At 36.7% G+C, this 25,328-nt stretch overlaps 1 protein-coding gene across 1 annotated transcript in view; it reads left to right on the top strand.

Annotated features, from left to right (window-relative positions):
* The window catches only part of LOC134662500 (nose resistant to fluoxetine protein 6-like), a 44,551-nt gene extending 22,147 nt beyond the window's left edge, over positions 1–22,404 (top strand). The window contains exons 2-12 of the mRNA XM_063518746.1: positions 528–736; positions 5,941–6,134; positions 7,091–7,352; positions 8,247–8,407; positions 10,228–10,396; positions 12,698–12,891; positions 15,105–15,234; positions 19,227–19,416; positions 20,705–20,847; positions 21,488–21,584; positions 22,220–22,404. Coding sequence (XP_063374816.1) covers positions 528–736; positions 5,941–6,134; positions 7,091–7,352; positions 8,247–8,407; positions 10,228–10,396; positions 12,698–12,891; positions 15,105–15,234; positions 19,227–19,416; positions 20,705–20,847; positions 21,488–21,584; positions 22,220–22,254 — 1,784 coding nt within the window. The 3' untranslated portion in view covers positions 22,255–22,404. The remainder of the gene's footprint in view (positions 1–527; positions 737–5,940; positions 6,135–7,090; positions 7,353–8,246; positions 8,408–10,227; positions 10,397–12,697; positions 12,892–15,104; positions 15,235–19,226; positions 19,417–20,704; positions 20,848–21,487; positions 21,585–22,219) is intronic.
* Positions 22,405–25,328: the final 2,924 nt, after the last annotated feature.

Genomic DNA, 25,328 nt, shown 5'->3' with positions numbered 1-25,328 from the left:
GTACCGCTGAAACGTACGGGGTAAATTATAAAAGCTGCCATAATAAATTGTTACTTTAAAAGACGCAATTATACCTATTAATGTGCAGGATGGTGTGAAACTGCACATCATAGTAGGTAATTAATAAGGTAATTACTCTAGCTGTGACAGTGCTACACACTCGTGGCATCGCGCCTTTATAATCCAATTACCTACAAGACAAAGGTCTCCCTCAGGAATTAATACAACGGTTAGTTCATTTACTTGCTGGACTAACTTACTGCGAAAGTTATCCATTATTTATTTAAAGTTTATTGCACAAATATATACAATTATGTACAAATGGCGGACTTATTGCCAAAATGCAATACTGTCAAAAGGCATACTAGTCAACCCTCTTCCTTATGCTTGTAATGTACAAGATACTAATAGCCTACGTTGAGCCTATTCTGGCAGAATGGTAACTACGGAACCCTCTTGCCAGGACCGACATGCTGTTCGAAGTATAAAATTATCAAATGGATAGTTCAAAAAACATTTTGTTCCAGTGTTCGACGCCACAGCAAAACCTCCCTCTGGGATTTTGAGCGGGAACGCGAACCAATATGGCGACTTCGACGAATGCCTCGCCATCGACGGGGCAGTACGGGGGAAGTACTGCCTTGCCTCGTTGGAAGTCAGTTTGGCTCAACCCGAATACATGCACCTCGACAGGATGATACACAGCGGACATTATCTCAGGAGCAATGTTTCTGATGTAAGTACGTAAAATTTTTAAATGTTTAGTGTTAGCGACTTGGACGAATGCCTCGCGGAGCAATACGGGGAGATTATGCTAGACTGGGAGTCGCGACAACTGACACGACTCGCAGTAGGTATGTCAATTTTATAAATCTAAGTAGAATATTTATCCAAATGTAGTTAAATAATTAATGTATAATCTGCTCGGTAAGGACCATACACAAAGCCATCTCATGCAGTGTTTTTTCGTTAGGTCTACAAACGTAATTGCAAACAATATGCTCAAAGAATTAAGTCATAGACTGTCCTAAATTGCCTAAAAGTGAGCTATCCTAAATTCAAAGAGGGGTACGTAGTACAGGGAGAAACGGTGGGATCGGTTTAGCGTGTTCACTGCCTCCGAAGTCGCGGGCAGAGGCTAGTCTAGATGTCGGCGGCCGATCGTAAGATCAAGCAGATCGTAATGTTCCTGTGTAATGTTTTGACGATAGTGACATTAAACCAATATATAGGTAAGATAGGTTCGTTAGGTTGCTTTAGATGCCCGAAGGGCAAACTGCCCAGAAATAGGAGCCCCGCTACGCGGGGCTCCGTCGACTCAGGGAACGGGTCAAAGATTTTCACGTTTCAAGATATGCCTAGGAATTTCACGATATGCCTGATCTTACGATCGGCCGTCGACACAATTATCTACAGATCGTATATTTTTCTTAAACAAGTAATTAATCAAATTAAGCGTGGGCACACATGACTTTAAATCTACTTATCACGATGCACTAACGCGCATTTGTTGAAACAAACGAATGTCTTAAACGTTCAAATGAGATCCCTTAATATGGTGTTAAAGAAAAACATAAGCATCTGCACTTTTCACGTAGGGGAGGTACCTACATTCTGGTTTTTTACGTACCTAGTTACTCTATGCTACTACTAGAGGTTACTAATTAAGCAACGACAGAAGGAACAAACTGAAAAATGTCCTGGTTCGTTACGGAACCCTAAAAAGCTTGATCATTAAAGATCACGTCACCATAGTGTCACAACACAATTAAATTTGCGAAACAATTATACCAATTACCGATACACCAATATTTATACTACACTAATATGTTATTAATGTAGGTAATTAATATGATGTGGGATATTACTCATATTACGACCTATCTACTTGAAACCCGGAAACTCTGGTTTGCACAAAATACGGAATTGATTATTATTGATTATATTTCATAAAACAGATTTCAATATTTAAAACGAGACGATTCATAATTCGGTTGAATGTTTCTCTCCCTCTGTCGCATAACTGTCGCCGCCGCCGTCCTGGCTACTATATACAGTCATGCACACAGGGAAAAAATAATTTAAAGGGCATTTCTATTTAAAGTTGTACCATGACTCAATTGACGAGTTGAAAATATATTTTGCATTATTTGGTACTTTTTCATGTAATTCTATGAGTAAATATATTCTAGTTTACCAAACACCAAAGAGAATCGTCATATTTTTAGGATAAACCAGTTAAAATTAATATTTAATAGGATGAGGGAGGTTTTTTGTGGTCCGTTTGGTTACAAATGGTTTTTGATGTAGTAAATAAACGACATACTTGAAGCAAATGTTTTTATATTCAAAGCTTAGAACTGTTAATAAACAAACTAAAAACAATCATCATTGACCGATTAAGAACCAACATTTTTCATAAAAGGGAACTTTAGGTGGTTTGGTTACGAGGTGACCCCAAATCGTACCTTATTTTTAGGTTTATTAAATAGTTATTGGTATTACTGCCATGTGACGAATAACAATCATTAGAATTAACAAAACATGTGATTATTGTCAAAAAAATTAAATATTTTAGCTTTTAAACATTAAATAAACAATAAAAATACTTTTGAAAACAAGGGGACATTTCCAAATGGACACCCATGTAACTTAATGGATAAAGTAAAGACGAGATCACAATAATCAAAAATTTACACAAATACTCAGTGAATAAAAAAGGACTACAATATATGTACTAAAATCAGTAGATAGAGTTTTAAACATAAAAAAACTCAATATTACTTCATAAAATATTACTTATTACTTGCACATGAATTAAATAAGAACAGACAAAGTCACGGTAAAAACTACATATACTCAATGTGCGTGCGACTTTACCGTGTCCGTTTGGTTACATTTCTAGTCCGGCTATATGTTACGCTTCAAATTGTTACCAAACGGACGTAACGATTTGTCAGGGCCAGAATTAAATATATTCAAAATAATACAAAACTAACCACAATATTCAACTTATTTATTTGACAAATAACTGTATGAGACATAGTTTTATTTAATATAAACAGTATTTCAGTTACTTAAGGTTTAAGCTGCATAAACTGTTGCACAAAACGGACAAAACATTGAGTAAAATTACATGTCAACTCCAGCAGGCCACGATGGTCGCGATTTTGACCGTTTCAAATCAAATTTAACGTTTAAATAAGCTTTATCTATGGTCACAGGTTTGCCAGGATAAAATAAAACCTAAAATGTTGGTAAAAAATATTTCGCTACTTGTCGAAAATTGCGTAACCAACCCGGACTATGTCCGATTCGCTAATTCGGGGGGACAACGGTTTTATTGAATTTAAACCCTATTATTGATGTTTTTAAAGCTGTTTTTCATCAATTACGCATTTTTCAACATTTAAACTATGCCAGGAATGCATTACTTGGTGTTGCCTTCATAGAAAAAATATGTGTAAAAGTCCATCAAAAGTTGAAGTCGGTGAAGGGGACAGTACTGCGGGGTGATTTTATCATATCTAAAAACCTGATTTTAAGTAAGAAAAAAGTGATTTATTGAGCATTAAACTTAATAAATGATGTGTCCATATAATATATTTCAATAAAAAACACCATTAGTCCAGTTAAAAAATTCGTCTTAAGAGTTACAACTTTTTCAAGCTGTGCGTTGTCGTAACTTGTATTTACCACCAGGGGCCCGTTTCTCAAAAGCTTAAATTGTAACTTGTAATACAAGCGATGTCACTTTTTGATAGCTTTTGTTAGAAAGGGACTTCCACTTTACAAGCTTTTGAGAAACGGGCCCTAGGTGCTTAACACATAGAAAAATTTTAGGTATTGAGAGGTGTAATGTATTGTCAGAGATGAAATCACCAATTTGAGAATTATTTGAATATTTAGTAACCACAAAACATGGCGTAGTATAGCGTCATCAAGACATATATGAAGATTTATAATCATGGAATCTTCTCTACGACAAGTGACATATTTGGCGATTCATCTTGTTAAGTAACTTATACATAAATACAATAATAATAATAAAACTATAAGTTTAGGTTAACTTTAGGTTTTTATAATGTGTGTATTTTTATAAGGTTTTGTATATTTTTGTAATGTTTTGGTATTGTACTTTTGATACTCACTTTGTAAAACCCTAACCTAACTAAGACCCAAATGAAATAAAGGAAACTATATTCGGTTTGGTATTTAAAGACGAAGATTGGCCGTTTACTAACATTTTTGACGGCTATGAGCCACAGTTTTTTATACCAAAAACGGACGGGAATACGTTCGGTAACGGCTTATAACAACTGTACCTACGTAGCCAATATCAAACTCGGATAAAATCGACGTTGGATGAGCAAAAAGCAAAAAAGATAACTAGATACGTAAAAATTACACTTTAATAATAAAAAAAGAAATATCAAGTCATATCAAGGACTAAATTGATCTCTTTTATCTTGATCTTGATATCTTTTAGTACCTGTTTATTTTATGACTACTAAGTCATAAAATAAATACTAAAAGATATTATTAGCCCGATGACAATGTATGCTTACGTTTTCCTAAATAAATGATTTATTTATTACCAGGTAACTAAGGCCGATAGGTTCATACCTTACAAAATAACCTATGTACCTACCTACATACAATAATGAAATATGTACATACACACCCAAAATAGGCGCAAGACGTCGAGTTGCGGAAAATCGCCCGTACTTACAATACAATACATAGTTTTTTTTTTCATAGTTATTTTAACCATATAAAATGAAATAGTGGTGGTAATAAAATCAAATACCTACAATAAGGCCCAATCTATACGAAATATCTACTTTTGTGATCACATTTTTCTGCGTCAACCCAGGCCGTAGTCTACGCATGCTGAATTTAATCACCGTTTCATTGTAAACATCATGCGCACACGGGGACCAAGGCTGTGCTTAATATTCGAGCAGCACCTCTGGCTACTTTGTGAACATATTTGGTCGCTGATCGGATTTTGAATCACAATTGTCTTGTGCAAGAGCAGCCCTTGACCGCATGTCAACTACCCGCGCAAAAATTCAGTCCACGCGCCTTTACTTGGTTAAAGTTTACCGTCGCTCATTTGAACCCTGGCCTAATTGTACCGTTGTACCGAAGACGTCTGCCTCCTAGATATTACTTCACTTACTTAACGGATTAGATCAATAAATATATCTACTTAGGTACATAGAAAAGACCCTAACCTAAGTAGGGCTCATCCGAATAATTCCATACAAGTTGTATCTGGCTTGGAAGCCCTACCATTCTATCCAATATGGTCGCGGACATTAATATCGTTTTGGATATTGTGAAAAATATGACTCTAATCTTTAGTTAGCTCACCAGTTCCAGCGTGTTGAAAATACGATTGTGATAATGTATCTATCAGGATCATCATGTCTGTATATTTTATTTACCTATTTATTTCTTCTTCGGGATACCAACATGTCTCTCCAATTATACCTTTTATACCTATCAACAAAATTTCAAAAACATAAATTGAATGACAAATCCCAAAAGAATGTAAATGAAGGGTCCACGGAAAGAACATGTCTAGTCACATTTTTCGGAAAATGATATTTTTATCTCAAAATGAAGAGCTCTTAATGAACTATTATTTATATCTTTTGCTACCACTGTATAATAAATGTAACACAACTTTATTTTTATTTAAAAAATACCTGGTCACGGAATTACCATACGTTTAGACATTGTTCCGAATTTTAAAACCGCGATTACTCAAAATGTCACTAGTGTGACTAGACATGTTCTTTCCGTGGACCCTTCAAATGTGATTGTAGTTATGTCGTCAAACGGAGACGGGTGACAAATGTGGTCAGCTCAGATAATAAAACTCTTGATACTCGTCATATAACATATACTAACGTGTGTTGGTAATTCTAGATGGGCCACCGCGTGCCCCGCTACTCCAGCATCCTCTGGGGCGTGTGCATCCCCAGCTCCTGCAGCAGCTTCGACCTTGAAGAGGAGCTCTCTTACCGGCTCTCCGGGCTCGGCGTCTCAGTCAGAGTCCAGAATACTATGTGTACGGTTAAGGATTTCAAACGACCTTATTCATTCGGAAAGACCCTTTCAATGTAAGTATATGTATACCTGCAAATCTTAAAATCATTGTATTACGGTAAGTTTGTCTTCGAAATAGGTATAAGTACCTACAAAGTTTGTAATATTCAATAATATTCATAATAAATTTCAGTCCTTAAAGGATGACTCACGTTAGACCGGGCCGTGTCCGGGCAGGACCTTCCGGAGCTTACTTTTCTATAACAGATGACAGGTGTTCACGTGATGCTTTCCATAGAAAAGCTCCGGCCCGGACACGCCCCGGTCTAACGTGAGTCATCCTTAACACTTTTGGCAACTTGTAGATAAAACAGTCTGGTATTTTGAAGACCATTGTCCAACTTATTTAGTAAGTAAGTATCGATCAGATTCATCAAAGTAGTCTATCAGTGGAAAACAATAGGATTCCCATAACAGCGTTAGGTGCCCTTAAAAAGAACTGATTAAACATGCGCTTAAACAATACGATCAAGACGTTTAGAGCATTACATTAATACACTACAATAGGTAATGCCGCCGTCAAAGATTTGACGAAAGAATTTACACTATTTGGAACAAGTAAAAAGTATGGTACATTTATTTTTAACGTCACACTTGCCTATCTATACGTAAACATTTTTGTAGTCAAATTATGATAACCAAACAAGATACTTTTACAGGTAAAAAAATATTAGCAATATATTATTCCAGTACCTGTCCTACTCTAATTAGTTATTAACCTAAAATTGAAAGAAAATAAGGCACCGTTCCATTTCTTTTTTTTTTAATGATGTAACAAATGAGCCTTGAAGAACACTATTATTAATTTAACAAGGGAGCAAAGTTGTTTTTTACCGTGTTGCGATGGCATCAAAGCAGAAGAGGTAAAGAAACTTTGCTCGAAAGTGTTTTTTATAAGACCACAATTTAAGCTTGCTTAATATTTAGGTATATGTGACCTAAGGTATCTGAATCAAAGTTATTGTTGCAGAACATTTTTCCTGGCGATCTTATTACTACTAAGTCTGGGTACGCTCCTCGACGACGGTACGGAGGGCGCGACAAACTTCGAGAAACTCCTCAATGCATTTTCACTGAGACGCAATCTGAGAAAGGTGTTCGAGGTATCGGATGAAACGCGGGTAAAAGGAGTCGACGCGTTCCGAGGGGTAAATGCGTTGGCGCTTCTTATGGCTCATAAATCTATGGCAATGGCGCACAACCCGTACGTCAACAAGACGCAGTTCTCGGCGGTGAGTTATTTCATGTTTTGCGTCAAATACACGCTTGAGCACTTCACGGAGTGCTTTTTCATCAAAACTCTTATGTTGCTAGGATCGCTTGGATTCAGGAGATTTTTTCGAACGAATACGCGACGACGAATTAAGGCAGAATAAAAATAGCGTAAATTATAATATTTTTAAGATTACTTAGTTACTTATATAGCAAAATGGATTAAGAATAATCATTATTATCAATATCACGTTTCGGTTGTTACCTATATTGGAAGATAGTTACATGTCTTACCTACACGTTTACATAAGTATTATTTTTAAAACTTAATTGGAAAGCCGATCTCCTTTGAATTAAAAAGATATAAAGCAATTAAGATAAATTTGTGTATTTTTGCTGAGGATTTCGTAGAAGTACCTACTGAGTTGACAATCGATTTGAGAGTTCATTGTTTTTCCTTCGTTTCCTTACTATCTAGGGCACAAGTACCTTGACGGTTGACTCATTCATTAACACACTCTTTGGAATTGTAATCAGTACCGACAAATTAATTAATAAACGAGTAAAGGAACTCCCCTTCCACTCTGAGTAAAGGGGCGAACCTAAGGAATTAAGGGAGTGTCGAATACATCAATAAAATTTAGAAAACTTATTAATCTACTATAATCTTTTACGGTATTTATATTTAAACACGAATATAGTCTCAACAAGTAATCACATTAAACATTCTATAGAAAACCAAGGGATTGGATAAAATCGGACCGATTCCAGAACAGTCTAACTTGAATAGTTATTAGTTAATAATCCTATATACTTACGTAAGGATAGATTTGACGATGACATTATGCTGGTTTCTTAATATTATTACCTATATAACTTATAACCTTTACAAGTATTCGATAAATGTTTTTCAGGTGTTTGGAATGCCTTGGGCAGTGATAGGACGGTCGGCCATCGTCTACACGGACAGCTTCTTGTACATTAGTGGCTTTTTGAACGCCAACAACCTGTTGTCCGAATTGGAGCGGAAAGGCACCATAGATATCAAGAACAGACTTATTTCTAGGTGGTTCAGGTATGTTAAACTTGTTATTTATCATCTAATGATATCATCATCACATCAATCAAAAGCGTCGCGAAGGAATATCCAGATATAGGCCGCATTAGTTACCTTTTCTGTCGATCAGATCATCGATCGAACATATCGAACATTTATTTTATATATTTTACGTCACCGCGCTACGCGAGGAGAAAATCTCACTTCCTGGCCAAGGCAAGACGTAAAACTTAAGACAAACCATAGGGGCGGTAATTCGTAAAGCCCCAGATCGCATATTTATGGCCCTCTCCTTCGGTTCGGGCCACAAACACCTTCGGTATGTAATATGCTATTGTTAGCCTATTGTGTCCCACTGCTGGGCCTCCCTCTCTTTGTTCCACGCGTCTTGTACTAGGGCAATAATTAGGCCAATCTTTCAGAAAAACGTCAAGTTCATGCCGATGCCGCCATCTCCGAGATTGATCGAACATGCTAGGGGTTTTATGACTTTTATGCAGCGTGTACGTCTATATTGTGTCTGGTTGGTTTTACTTTTTTAAAAGTTTATCTCATTTCTAAATAGATCTCACAGGTGACAGGAAAACTTCTTAATAACAAAACAACAATGCCCATTACCGTCATATCTTATCGTATTTGACGATAAAAGAAGAATTCTAAAGCGATGATGATCATTAAATACGAATCGGATATGTCGATTAAAAATCCATTACAACTATTATTGGCCTCTCGTTTCTGGCACACGTATACGTGCATAATCATTAGTAAGCCAGTCACCAATTGATGATATTATATAACCATAGATGGGTTATACTCATACTTGAGGAGCACAAAAAAATCTCATTCCATCCATCTTTGTCACACTCGTTGTCAAACATAAGGTCGTCTTTCGGTGTGCGGGAGCTCGTTAGCACGTGCACATTTCTCGCTTGTCCAGCCGGGACTAAAGGCAACTTGTCCAATTTTTCACAAGGTAAGCGCTTCAATTTTGGAACGTCTATAACCTATCTTGAGTTATAAATCATTGCCAGTCACACAGTTTATTGCTAAATGGAGCCGGATCCGATTTCAGTAGGTACCTATATTTTATAGCCAGAAGGGATTTTCACAAGTGCATCAGGAGAATCTAGTTAAGTATAATAGCCTCGGGCCCCGCTCGCTAATTGGTCACAAACTCATTAAAGTTTCTGGGAATGATGGTTGGAAATATTATAAGTGAAGGAGCAAATCTCAAGGAAATCTGAGTACTAGGAGTACCCAGTAAAGCCATGCAGCAGTCTTTCTTTGTGGATAAGTTATTCAGCACAATTATGTAATTCTTCACATAAGAAATCCACCACATTCGTTTTTCTACACAGTCGACATTTTTATACAATCGCAAGTCATCACTTTCGTTATTATGCAGGTATCATTTTTACACAATCGCTTTGTACCCAAGTTACCCGCGTTAGTTAGCTAGGACACGCCTACCTCGAAGAATATAAGTACTTCATTTCGTACCACATTAAGAAGAAAGAGGACGGTTGCTTCTCCATATATATACACGTCACGTAGTGCCTATTTTACTCTCTGAATATTGACACTATGAAAAATATTTTTCCATAATTTGATGCCTATTAAACAAAGCTATGCCGGACGTTTGACTTTTTTCGATTTTTTGATTATTATAAAAAGTAGGAGCCAGAAACAGATTTGATACAAATTTTTAAATGCTCTTAAACTCTTATAATAATTAAAAAATCGAAAATAATCAAACGTATGGGGCATAGCTGTGGTGCGGTCGACTACCGGCACCACCACATTAGGCCATGTGATGTAAACACAATTAATTGTTTCAGATTATTCCCCCTGTTCCTGTCACTCATGCTATTCTGCACCTACGTGCTGCCCGACGTGAACAACGGCCCGCAGTGGAACCTTGTGGTGGAGGAGCACAGCCGCATCTGCGAGAAGAACATGTGGAAGAGCTTCCTATTCATACATAACTACTTCGGCTTCGAAGAAATGGTATGTATTGCTGAAGAACCCCATTTAGGTACAAGTTTACAAAGTATAAAACGGCATTAGGCACTTGACCAATGGCGATGTGCAGGGCGTAAGGGGCCCACTGATTACCAGTCCGCCGGACGATATTGGCATGTCAGTTGTTCAGAACTGTCAAATTTTTGTTCTAACTGACAGACCGATATCGTCCGGCGGACTGTTAATCAGTGGGCCCCTTAAGGCGGAAAAACTGTCTATAAAGGGGCCCCACTGATTAACAGTCCGCCGGACAATATCGGCCTGTCAGAACAAAATTTTGACAGTTCCGAACAACTGACATGCCAATATCATCCGGCGGACTGGAATCAGTGAGCCCCTTTAGATTTATTTGTAGCTTAGTTAAATGCGAGTCTGGCTGGTCGGGCTGGTACGGACGCTGCACATTACATAATTTTTTTATTAGGCGTGGTAAATAGTCAAGTAAAATAAAAATCCCATTCAGATAATACTTAATAAGAAAGATGTTAATAGACCTAGCTCCCATTTATTACTTGTACTTCAATATGTTTATAAGTAGATATTTTTAGTTAAGTAATTTAATTTAGAATTATTTCGGTTATTATATTTTTATGTTTATTATACAATACTTACTTACATCATTATATTGAAAATTGTCAAAAACTGCTCCAACGAATCAACATCGACAATACCAGGATTTACGAATAGAAATCAAACTATTTAGCTAGGTTCGATTCCAGAGAATCTTCATGTTACACACACTTACATAAAAAATAAAACTTATGTTTGTAATACTTTAAGGACTAAAGTGATTTTAATAAATCCGTTTCGAGAATCGCGTTTAACGACACAGATAGGTATTTAAAAAATATAGTCCATAATTTCCGAGAAACGAGTATGCCACTTGCAATGCAAATTGTAATGCCAAATTATAATTTTAAATTATTAAATTAAATATTCTTAGCTTCGTTTGGGCACAGGTCTTTTTGCGTACTGGGTACATATTCAAAACGAATGCTACACTGCTAATATTATTAAATGACTTTCACCGAGCTTTTTAATATTTTTTAATATTTTAATTTAAACGTAGTGCCTACAAAATTTAAATTTTGCGATGATATAAATTCAACAGAGTATACCTAACTAACTTAACCCAACTATACTAAATGTATGTATTGTGATAATAGGTAATAGTTAGATGCTTATTTATGCTGTTGAATTAATGAATTTATGTAGATATTTTATAAAACCAATTACTTTATGTACAAGTTAAAATAGGCCTTTATAGTCAACAGAATAAGGTTTACTTCATATCTACTAACTGCATAACATTTGATACTGACAAATCGGTATCGTTCGCTGTGACATCTTATAAGCATTGTTCGAATACGGCCGCGTGATGACTTATTACGCGTTTTTCAAATCAAAGCCTTATGAAATTGTAACAACGCTGAAATTCCCTTGAAACCTATAACGCAGTTAATCTATTTCTTATTCGACGTAGATTTCAATCACTAACGAATATCTTGAACTATAGACTGCTGCAGTAGGGTTGCCAACCGTGCTATATTATATAGTATTGTACTATATTTTGGCTCTCTGTACTATATACTTTTGGAAAAATATATACTACGCTAAAATACTATATTTCCGATTAAACGTATATTACACTTACGTTTAGTATTTTATCTAAAAGTACTATATTTTTTTGAAATGTACTATATTTTTGATGCCTTATTCTGGAAAATACTATATTCCACCAAAAAATAGTTGGCAACCCTACTGCAGCTGGTGCCGTAAACAATGAAATGCACTCCTCCAGTTCTCACGGTTATTACATAAATATCTCTATTTACCGTGTCACCTATATTCAGATCTTAATTGAAGAACCTAGTTTAGCCGCTCAAAGCCTTGCTGATAAAAAGATATTACAAGCTCTTTTCAGAAATTTGCTTTGCCGTGTTCTGATTCTAAATTAGATAATTCCTTAAAATTCCTATACCTAGTAGACTTTGTGTCTATAAATAAACCAATCCTGAGTTTTTGACATGATATCGAACCTCTTTATAGTAATCGAGGATTTTTTAGGGAGCACATGTATAAATATGTCACTGTTATAGTTAATGCCTGCATTATTACTGATTGTGAACGGTATGTACTTACGTAAATGCATTTTTTTATTTTATTTATAGGTAGGTACCGATATTTTGTTTATCGACATGAAATCCCTAGAACGTGCCCCGAGTTAGCACACGTCATGGTTATGATATTCGCCTGAATCCTACAATCATAATTATCGATTTGCAGTGCCTGACACACACGCACCAGATCGGCATGGACATGCAGCTGTACGCGGCCACGCTGCCGCTGCTGCTGGTGCTGTGGCGGTACCGGCGGCTGGGCTGGGCGCTCATCGCGGCCGTCGCCCTCGCCTCCACCGCGCTCCGCTGGCTCGCCATCTATTGGTACGACATCAGCATGTTCGTGTACTTCGGGATCTCGTAAGTGTTATTCTTACTTTTTTCTAAAGATAGTACAAACTTTAGAATCACTACCGTAACCTGCGGGCTCAGCACGGTTCCATTTTTATCGACTATTCGCACTTACATACTTGTTAGAACGTGACAGACATGGTGACAAACGATAAAAATGCGACCGTGCCACAGAATAACTAATAGTACTACCGTAACCGTGCTACTTGGGCTGTACTAAATGCAGCCTGTACCTGTGCAGGTATTTAGAGTTCTCAAAGGTCAGCAACGCATAAGTGGCTCCACTGATGTTGCTTATGTCCATGGGCGGCGATGACTGCTTCCCATCAGGCGGCTCGTCTGCTCGTTTGCTTCCTATTACATAAAAAAACGTTAACTCAAAGGTTAAAATGCGGAAAAACCACTTGACGACTTGGCTTTGATTATAGCTATGATTTCAAAGTTTTGGTATTCTATCACTCTTTGCAGGTAGAGAGACATGGAAAATGCAAAAACTTCGACAAACTCACGTACTGCAAGAGATGTAACCACATTATTCTGTCATACAACATAGTAACATGCTAAGTTAGGTACTGTAACTTATATTTATAACGAAAATTATTTAAAGGTTTTTCGTTCTAATAGCCCTACAAAAAGCCTGAAAGCATTTTAGACTTCTGTAGCTACGATGATAAAACAAAATTATATTTATCCAAGCCAGTGGGCATGACTACAAATTTACATTTCATTTTCTCAGCAAACTTGAACAGTGTGAGAGGTAATCTGGCTCTATTAAATACTACTGTACCTAATATAAGTTGTTACAAAGTTTGGGCAAATACAATTGTTTGTGTGCGGTCTTGACTGGGATAAAGGACGAAGGTCTGGACGCGGGTCCGGTCAACCGTGTAATGTTTGTACAACGTAAATTATATTTACAATTAGAGCATGTTAACTTAAGGTGCCGCAGGTTCAGAGAACTGAGTTTTAGAAAATTCGTACCAATAGTTTAATTAGCAATCTTGAGTATTTTCTCTAGTCTAGTGACTTCATCGATTCGAATCCTGATTTTTCGACTTTCGCTCTATATAATAGAAAAAAGTCACGAACATAGGTCTAAAACGCAATTTAAATAATTGTATTAATTTATGCACAAAACCTAAAAATACGAAAATTCTTATAAAAATGCGTAATTTTATTTTTGAAGTGAAAACTTCTTTAACGGCGCTGGGCACTTTTTGAGGTGGGGAAAAAATGATAAACTCGAGACAGCGTAAGGCGATCACGTGACCGTAAGGGGCGTAAGGTTTAGATGGCCACTCATAATTTAAATGGCATTTAATCAATAAAGAAAAACTTAATGTTATTTGACATTTATGTTGCGGACTCCTTTTCAAGACTCTTTACCTATGTTCAAATAATTTGACGTTGTCATGGCAGTATGTAAATAGAGTTAGACCAAGAAAAGTCTGCAGTGATTTTGATAGCCCACGCAGTGCAAGTGTTATTTACACGTCATAAATTCATAGAAGTTTGACGTTTAAAATGACACTTGCACTGCATGGGCTATCAAAATCGCTGCAGACTTTTCTCGGTCTGACTCTAAACATCTCAATAAAAAGGGTGATCTTATTTGAGAATGATAATAATATATAATAAATAAATAGAATACCTCCGCTAAACGTATGTATATCGTGTTACCGGGCGTCGGTAACATAGTGAGGTGAGTTTTCACTTCTATCGGCACTCCCGGAGTGCAACCGTTGTTGCTTGTTTAGAGAACACATCGATTAGGTACCTACTTAAAACTAACAACAAATTAAAATTCAGAAATATGATATCTGCGGCGCCCATAGGTTACCTCACTCACGCTTACGCTTAGTGAGAGTGAGAGAAGTACACGAACCTACGGAGCCATAACTTTTGTTGGATACATATTATATGATTAAGTTATTAATAATATTACTTGCACATTACGTAGGCCCAATCTATTATAAGCCGACAAGACCATCGTTTCATGTATTTATCTCACCTAGCACCTATAGGTCCTTAAATTATAATCATATGCAATGCACTCTATCCATCCACATTAAACTTCTTCCTACCGAGTACTATTGAAAATATCATTTTATTTTCCTTCTGAAAATAAAACAGCGTTGCAAAACCTGTGCGCGTATATACTTACTACCCTAAAATTCCAACTTCCTAAAAAACGAAATTTTACCCGGCGGGTTTATTTTCAGAGTACAGAAGTTATTGGACGCGGCCCGGTTCTCCTACATCCTCCCCACGCACCGCGCCACCATCTACCTCATCGGAGTGTGCATGGCGTACTGCTTGAGAACAAAGAAGTTCAACTTTAACCTTTCAAATGTAAGTTATAGACTTCCTTGTCGAAGAGTGCTACATGCACTTCACTTAACTACCTATCATCTAAAAAGTTTAATTAAACCTTTTCAAATGAAAGTATAAGACCAGATTTCAGTAATTTTAAATTTAGGTATTTCATGTCGATTGCTTTGGCATTTTGGAATTTATTAGATAAGTGTTCCTACTTAAAACCGGGAACTTACAGCATATTTCAGTTACGTGAAAATTATGATAAACTAACTTGATAATTACATCTTTTGTAAGTATTTTAACAAGTTATTTTGTTCTGTTTCAATAAAAAACACCTACCGACTGCAATATTATAATAATATGGTTATATGTATATGCAGTACTCGAAATTTGGCCTTTGGAAGGGATTAGAAATTGATTTCGTCTGGCAGTCCGTTTACAAATATCAAACAGATCATTGTTTCACCAGCTAGGCATGTTAACTAGTAGGCAATTGCCGCAAAATTATCTACATATTTGGGTTTCATGTGGATGCAATCGACGGCCGTTTAGCCTTAGGGTATTTCTGAAATAGCCGGAAACGGAACAAAAGCTTTGCAGTCGCTCATTTTGGGTAGGTAAGCAAATGCAAATACTCGTACATTCTAAATTAAATCAACGATGTGCGCGACCTATTAATCTTTTTTATTAAATTCTACTATTACACTAACGACACTTATTTAACATTAGGACATAAGACAAACCAAAGTGATTGTACTAATCGTTGTTCACTCCGTAAGTCATACGAATTAGGTAACTAAAAAGCTTGAAAATATCCACGTTCCACGTAATAACATTCAGCAGTTATTTATTAATGTAGATATACAGTTAAGTACCTAAGTAGTACACTTCAATGAAAAATGTTAAACGAGTTTTGAGCATGTATCTATTGTCAATAGTAAAAATAGTTAGGTAGTTACGTTATTTTCATATCCTACTTTTATGTATTTACGGGCATACTGTGATATGGATGTTAAAGACTGCACAGCAGCGTTACTGTTGCGGCGTTGACACGATTTTATCAATTTCCCTAAAGAAAAATTTACCAAGTCCAGTTCCTTGAGAAATTCCGTTTATGTTGTTGTCGCATTACTGTCGTTAGTAGAACGTTTGATCCGTCACTCATTTTATCAAGGAAATAACAGTGACATCACTCGCGTCAACGCTGCAACAGTATCGTTGTAACAGTAATACTGCTACAGTCGTCATCCGAATGTCACCTTAGACCATATCCATCAATGAGCCGTCTGGCCGGTATTGTTGATGTTAAAATTAAAAAAACCGGCCACGTGCGAGTCGGACTCGCGCACGGAGGGTTCCGCACCATTAACAAAAAATAGAGCAAAAAAATCGTGTTTGTTGTATGGGAGCCCCCCTTAAATATTTAATTTATTTTTAGTATATGTTGTTATAGCGACAACAGAAATACATCATCTGTGAAAATTTCAACTGTCTAGCTATCACGGTTCGTGAGATACAGCCTGGTGACAGACAGACGGACGGACGGACGGACGGACAGCGGAATCTTAGTAATAGGGTCCCGTTTTTACCCTTTGGGTACGGAACCCTAAAAATGTGAGACTGTGACAAGGACAAACAATAATAGCGCTTTCGCTGCTACTTCTACTGAAAGATACATAAGATTATCCCGTTCGGTCATTTCCCCCACCCCTCATGCCTGGTCCTGTTAAAATACTAGGTTCATGGTTGTTTATGAAGTTTTTTCTTCCATTTATAAAAATATCTTGCATTAACACTACGAATTTCAAAAGAAAGTCACACCTGAACGAAGATATTTGAGTTAATTTTGGACCATGTTTGGGAGCCTTTGGACTATAGTTGGGTTGTTTTACGGTAGGTCTTTAAATAGAGAGAGACGATTCGAACGAAAGATGAATGAATACTAGTAAAAATACTTACAAACAGGTAAGAAAAGCATGGAAATAAAAATGGCGAGTCTGACCTCTGAACACGACTGTTATTGTTATACACATGATATCTGGGTGACCGAGCTTCGCTCGGAAAACATAAAAAAACTCGAAAATGCGCGTTTTCCCAGAGATAAGACCTAGCTAGATCGATTTTTCGCCCCCAATAACCCCCATATAGCAAATTTCATCGAAATCGTTAGAGCCGTTTCCGAGATCCCCGAAATATATATATATATATTTCGGGGATCTCGGAAACGGCTCTAATATATATATTGGTATATATATATATATATATATATATATAACAAGAATTGCTCGTTTAAAGGTATTAGATAGATAGATTAGATGTAATGTAGGTACCTATGTGTCGCCTTTCTCCACGATGTTAACACTTTTACAATGGCTAACATATTATGTATAGTTACATTTGCCTACAGCCATTTCTGAAGGACAACGTTCAGTGAACCCTGAACGCAAACCCTTTTAATAAATAATTAGATACACAAGTAAGACGAGAAGCCAGCGAAACAATCCTTAATAATGCTGCTGCGAACTAGCTTTCTGCGTCTGTTTCACTCGCATTATTTATTAGCTCTCTCGGTGAGAAAACAACAAATCCAACTGTTTTGGGTATGGTAAGTATACAGGGTGGCCCGTTTAGATCGGTCAGTATGGGAAATTCTGAAACTATAAGACATACGAAGATCTGTTCTTAGGAACCATGTCATCGATTTTAATAACAAGAAAAACTGCATTCATACATTATGGCATGGTTAATGACACGCCTCTGTCTTTTAAAAAAGAAGTATAAATAGTAAATTGATTTCATGATTATTTTTCACCTTCTAATTTTATTGTAACATACCTACAGACCGATTTCGAAAAAAAGAGACTTCAAGTTCTGTAAATTGGACTACCAAGAGATAATATATTCAGGATTATAATGAAAACCTTCATACTATGCTTACGAAAAGTTACCTATTCCGTAGGGATGCGGTATTGTGTTCCTGATAATGAGCAAATTTCACTAGAGAGATGAAGTAGGTATTTTAATATAAATATATATACGCAGTAGAATCACTGGCACGCTCTTAAAATCTATGATTTGATTGATTGATTGATTTATTTATTTATTGGTAAAATTTGTTGTTTTACAAGTCAAGATTTCTACATATTTACATAATGAGATTAAAATACTAATATTTACACATTTTTACATTTACAACGTAATCTTAAACTACGTAATTAATTCAACATAAACAATTCTATTACAATTTCTTCTTAGAACTACTTAAACATTCATTTAATGATCTCCACGAAGAAACTCGTCTACACTGTAGCACGCCCGTGCGATTAGCAGCGATTTGAGTTTCCTGGTAAACTCAATATCACTTTTCGCTTATTTTATATCGGGTGGAACTAAGTTGTAGATTTTAGCCCCAATGACACTGAGTGATCTTCTGAGTTTGGCTAGTCTCTTTACGGGGGCAACCAGCATTGGCTGTCTGCGGTTCTTCCCAGCGCGGCTAGAATTAGTTTTATAACTAGCGAGGTTTGACCTGACGTACTGACACGCTACTAATATGTAGACCGATGGTAGCGTTAACACTTTGTTGTGTGTAAATAGTTCCTTAGCTGGGTGGTCGTAAGGTTTCTTAGCTATTATCCGCAGCGCCCGCTTTTGTATTTTGAATATACTGTCCCGACTCGCAGCCAAGCCCCAAAGGTCGACACCGCGGATTATAATCGAGTGGAAGTATCCATAATAGGCCATTCTTAGGTTATCTGCCGATAGGGTGGGCGCGAGCCTAGACAAGGCAAAACATATGGCCGGTACTATAGATTATGAGGTATATTCTATAGTTTGTCAAAGGACTGTCTCATTTCAAACAATTCAAACATAGACAGAGAGAATCATAGTATCTTTGTCTTACACTAGTACTAGCACCCAAAAAAAAGGATGGGTATAGTTTTCCTGGTTCTTACTGACTGACAAATTGGTTTGACCAACTATAGTTTGCCACATCGTGCTATAAAGAAGCATGTTGTTTTCAGACGCAAGTCCGTCTGGTCTGGCTATGCTGCTTCGCGCTGGCCGCGGCGACCATCGTCACCCCGTACCGGATGGGTATGGAAGGCTACCAGTACGAGCACGCGCCCGCGGCAGTCTTCGCTGCCTTCTCTCCGATACTATGGGGGATTTTCATGTGTGTCATGCATTGGGCAATCTGCAATGACTATGCAGGTTAGTTTGAAATGTTATTTGTTCAGTACATAGACTAGGAATCCTCTAGACGGAGTTTAGAGCAATTATTTCATGAAAGCGATGCTGCCAAAAATACTGGGGTGCGGGGGACGAGGTGAGCGAGTCCCGTGCCGTGATTGGTCCGTTCAAAGACACGGACGTCACACAAAGACACTTTGACTCGAAAATGGAGTAAAACTACCGTATATTTGTGGCAGAGGGGGTAGCGCTACTACGCTCAGTCTGGGGAATATGTCTTGTCTGTGGTTCAGTATTCTCCCTGATTTGGAACGTTACAAAACTTACAAATTAGGTACAGGGATTAAATAAGCTGAAATACGCAATGGGGAAGACGTGAACAACTGTAACACCACCATTCACCTAAACTCTAAATATCTACGATATATTTGAGATTACTTTTTATTGATGCAATTTTGCTCAATTTTCAGGGAAAGGGCTTTATCGTGTAAGGTAAACGTACTGGTGCTCGACGCGGTATACCAGTACATGTCATCTTGAAACTTAAGTCATTGCCAATAGAGGTGACAGCAGGGTGTCATCTATTTAATTACACAAACGGGTCTAACGCGATATAATTTCATTGTTTTTACCTTTAATTCCGACGTTTCAGCTGAGTTGCACCAGCTGTGGTCACGGAAAGACTGACGTCTCAACAAATGTCAACGGAGATATTAATAAAACACCACTAAACTACCCGAAATTAGAAAAATTTCAATCGAGAGGACGGGTACAAATTATCGTCTACTTGGGGACCAGTGATTCAAATGTTGAAACCAGCGGATATATCTTCGGACCAGTGTGCGGATACTGTGAGTGTTGTGTGTCGTGCCGTGGACAATAAACATTAAACTTTGACGGGTAGTTGCAATTTCTTTGTCTACCTCGAACATTTTTATTAACTAATTTCGGGTAGTTTAGTGGTGTTTTATTAATATCTCCGTTGACTTTGTTGAGACGTCAGTCTTTCCGTGACCACAGCTGGTGCAACTCAGCTGAAACGTCGGAATTAAAGGTAAAAACAATGAAATTATATCGCGTTAGACCCGTTTGTGTAATTAAATATGTGTACAAAACGCGAGAGTTTAAAGTGTTAGGGTGTCATCTATTGGGCATTAGCATGTTGAGCACTAACTAGTACGTTTACCTTATATAGGTAACTTTCCTTTATTTAAGAATTCTCTTTACGCTTTGTAATTTAAATTCCGTCTAGATATATGTAGGTAGTCTAAATTCAGTCTAAAATTAATGTTAATTTTATCTGTTCCAGGCATAGGAACCGCATTCGTCGAATGGCGATTGTTCAAGTTCTTTAACAAAATTGCGTACGGCGTTTACTTAACGCAATTCCCGATATTCTTTTATAATGTCGGAATCCAGAGGCATTCGGAGCACTACACTCCTTTATTACTGGTAAGACTTCAGAGTGACATACAGATTAACACAATAACATCATTCGTTAGTTGAATGTATCTAGTTGAACAAACCTGTATTCCTAGTTCTACCGCACTCGTACCGTAGAGGCTTGGAGGATATATCCTCCAAGCGTAGAGGTATTATCTCGTCGCTAACCTCTTTTGCCTCTTTCTCCAACTACATAATCGAATACTGCCCATGTGGTACGAGTTAAAATTGGATATATATAGAAATTCTTAAAGTTTTATACTCTGCTGCTGCTATTTTTCGATTGGCTAATACTCATACTCATATATTTTATTGCATTTCATGTGTACAGAGGATCGTAGCCCTAAGATCCTGAGGACTGTTTCACATACGGCCTCACACATCTCGCGTCGAGTGATAATCCCTAAAACAGATCCTTCATGTCCCTTTTGGTTGAGCTTAATTAAAAAAATATGTTTTAACCGTGTTTATTATAACTTAATTCTTAATTACATTTATAAATTAATGAATGTGCAAAACCTTCAAAAAATTTGTACATACATACAAACATTTTACGTGACATATGACAGCTATACTCCATATGAAAATTAACTGTCAAAGAGACAATCATTCAACGAAAGGGGTATACAAAGTTATTATTTATTTTCAGTTTCATGTGCCGGAGATGTTGGCGGTACTAGTGACGTCCATCATCGCCACTGTAGCCATTGAGATGCCTTTCAACAAAGTTTATAGGATATATTTCGGTAAGATTTTTTACATAGCATAAAGGATGACTCACGCTAGACCGGACCGGGGCCGGGTCGGAGCTTCCGGTGCTTCGTTTTCTATGGAACCACGTAATCACCGATGAGCCGTCATATAGGAAATGACATGTCGGAGGCCTCGGCCCGGGCACGGACCGGTCAAGCTTGAGTCATCCTTAATGAGGTAAACGTCCCAGTGCTCGATATGCTAATGCCCAATACTGCCCTCCTAAGGTAAAAAGCCGTATTTTCAAAGAACACTATATGACAATACGGCCTTTTACCTTAGGAGGGCAGAATATTGCTAATGACGTAGGTTTAAAAATGGCATGCACCTACTGTAGGCTTAGCACAGGAGTGCCGCGACACCTCGACATCTCGCCCGCTAGACTACCCGTCCCTCTCTAATTAATAAAGTTAGAAAAACACCGGCAGTGTTCTCAGGATTAGATTTTCTGCAGAAGGTAATAGATAAATACCTATTAGTCGTGGAAGAGTCCATTGTAGTCTTCATCAGCATTTCCGTTTCACAAAATAGCACATTTCATGGAAATACTTGGTTTTTAGATTTAAAAAACGCTATAAATTTATAAAACACTTATAGTAATTACTAACCTTCATTTTATTTCTTACAGGTAAACCACAAACGAATAAGTTAAAGGACAAGTGAAATTAAGACTATTAGTTTGTAAGGACCCTGGACTAAAGAATTGTATTATACTTAGCTGTAGGTATCTAGACATCACCTAGGTTTAAGTTATGTTAGTATTTTATATCGCATCGAGTAAAGTGAATAAATAAAATAAATTATTCAATAATTCCGTATTTACTTTATAAAATGTTTTATTGGTTCTGATACGTAAAGTCGAAAAGACAATTTTAAGTCTTAACATGGTTTGCGCTAGACCAGTAAATTACTTTGATGTACATAGTAAATATTTAGTCATACATATACATATAGGTATATCAATAAGCTCTAAAAATAAAATCTTTAATCGGCAGTCGGGTAAATTGAGTGGGCTCAACATTGTCAAATAAAACTACGTTTATTATGCATTCACAAAAATATATAGGTAAATATACAGCTACTGCCCAACTAGCAAACTAACTAAACTAAGTCGTATAAGCTTCACTCTTTCGACTTTTTAGTCGAAAAACAGTCGTAAGAAAGATCCATCGTTGTCAAACGTTTTAACAACTTCCTTATCCAAAGTCACATCAGTGATTCTTCCAATTACATATTTTATTAACAAGTATTATGAAACATGGATTAGGCATTATTAATTAAAGAAAAAAATATGCTACGTGACGTGACATAATTAATGACACAATCTAATTATTTCGTTTTAATCGGGTTTTAATTATATATTTCCTAATAACAATTAATCTAACTAAACTACTTTAGTCTATGACTAATCGAACCAGCGATGACAATGTTTACTAAGAATCTAATAGATAACTTTTACTATAGTAAAACATACAGTAGGTACATGTGTGGTAGGTATACCACACATGTACCTACCTAAAACATGTGTGTAATAAGTTTAGTAACTAACAAAAAAGGCGTCTTGCCTTTTTTTCTATTATTGGACTTTGTAATGTTTTTTTTACGGATATAGGTAATAGCCGATAATTTGTTGAACTATCAACTTTTTCGCATAGGGTTCAAATTGTTTTTACACTAAGTAAGTGTTCTTATATTCATGATCATTATTGTATTCTTAAGTGGGTTAACAAAGAAGAAAACCTACCGATTATGTTACTGTTCGGTATCTAGGTGGCGCAGTACGGTATTTTGTGGTAATTGAATGTTCAAACGTCAATTTGACAGCCAGAGTTATCGCATTAATATACCCTCCTAAGGCCCAAGGTCCTACCCATAGTACTTATTAACTTTCTTATTCAGACCCAGCTCCTACAACAATTGTGTAGTCATAGCGTACCACGGTCCTACCAGTAGGACTTAATAGAAAACCCATTTCAAATTTTGCGCTTATCGAAATTGGCGTGTACGAACTTCTAAAGGACTGTTTTGTTTTGTCTGTGAGCCCTTTAACAAGTTCGTAAAAAAAACAAAGTGCTGTACAAATTGCTGTATAAGTACAATAACATTAATTAAGTCTTTTGAATACTTGGGTCTGAATGAGTATAAAACAATAGTACTACTGGTAGGACTACGGGCCGTACTGACTACATACTCAATTTTTCGTTGGGCCTTAGGAGGATACGGAGCTGAACAGGGCCATCTACATTGGCTGTCAAATTGGAAGGACTGGAGGAATGTCCCCTAAATTAAAAAATAAACAGTTTCAAAATACCAGGATAATACAAATTCTTTAAATTACCTTTGCATTTACTTAATACAGCGAAATTATACAGGGTGCCCAGTAATTAGTGGATAACCTTCTAACCACCGACAGAGCACCTTAGGCTGGTACAGAAAATGCACTTATAGGTCTAGTAGAAGTTTCATGGTTTCCGAGATAATCGAACTTTTCTGTCTAGAGTAACAAGGAACCAAAATTAGAAAAGTTCGATTATCTCGAAAACCACGAAACTTTTACTAGACCTATAAGTGAATTTTCTGGACCATTTAAGGTGCCCTGTCGGTGGTTAGAAGGTTATCCATTAATTACTGGGCACCCTGTATATATTTTTTTTTTCACTGGATCCATTTCGTTACTGCTTATTGTCTATGGAACCTTAAAAATATTATGTTTTGTACCTACATAATCCTAAACATCAGTCTTGAGAAATAATAACATTTCTAAAAATACTTTTATATTAGCTATAATCTTAAAATCTAAATCTAAAAATAAATAATACTAATCTCAAAATAAAACAATAAAAACTCTCCCCTGTGGCATGGTGCCGTAGATGCTGGCATCATTTCCTCGCTGTATCGCAATATCGAGATTTATATCGACCGGGATATATAATATATCGAACTAGATATGAACCGCGTATCCCGATCGATATAGGTAAGTCTAGTGAAACTAACCGCCAATATTTCAAAACTGATCAGTATTATAATTTATGTCTTAAATAAATAAAAAATCTTAATGAAATGTCTATCCGAGTCGTATCATCACGTATAATTATGCGAGTAACAAAAATATCATATTTGAAATTAATTGAGAGATCTCTATTAATATGTATTAGGTATCTCTCTCACTTTAGCGCTTAATATCCTCTTTACATCCTCAGCTACACTTCGGAGCCTTTATTCGATTACCTAATGTACCTAAGACATTGTCCTGGAGATTTACAAATTGTGCTAGTATGCTATTTTGCCCGACGTTTTGCTTTTACTCCGACACTAAAGTCCTGAGCCTGTAGGCTTAGCACGAGTGTAGCACGAAAGTAGCACGAAAAATATAGGTGGTCTACCTCGCGCCTCGGTAGATACTGTGTATAATTGCATGAATTCTATAGTGATTTAAATTGTATTTTTTTTTCCTTTTTTTCTCGTAATGCATGTTAATTATAAGATGTAATTATTTTTGAAAAGATGTGTCCCGCCGAGTTTGTTGCCGGTCCCATAATGGGATACCCTCCTCCAATTGAGGGGGGATTTAAATCTTCTCGGGGCAGAGGTGTAGGGTTGGAGCCGGTCTACCTAGCTTTATTTGACGTTCATAAGCGCATTGTAATTATGCCTACTTGAATAAACTATCTTTTATCATATCTTTTATACTGTCGTGCTAAGCCACCAGTAAGCCGGCAGATGCACGACACCATCTA

Source organism: Cydia amplana, chromosome 3, assembly GCF_948474715.1.
Source record: "Cydia amplana chromosome 3, ilCydAmpl1.1, whole genome shotgun sequence".
Classification (NCBI taxonomy): domain Eukaryota; kingdom Metazoa; phylum Arthropoda; class Insecta; order Lepidoptera; family Tortricidae; genus Cydia; species Cydia amplana.
Note: the sequence above shows the minus strand (reverse complement) of the source record. Positions and strands in the feature narration are given on the sequence as shown.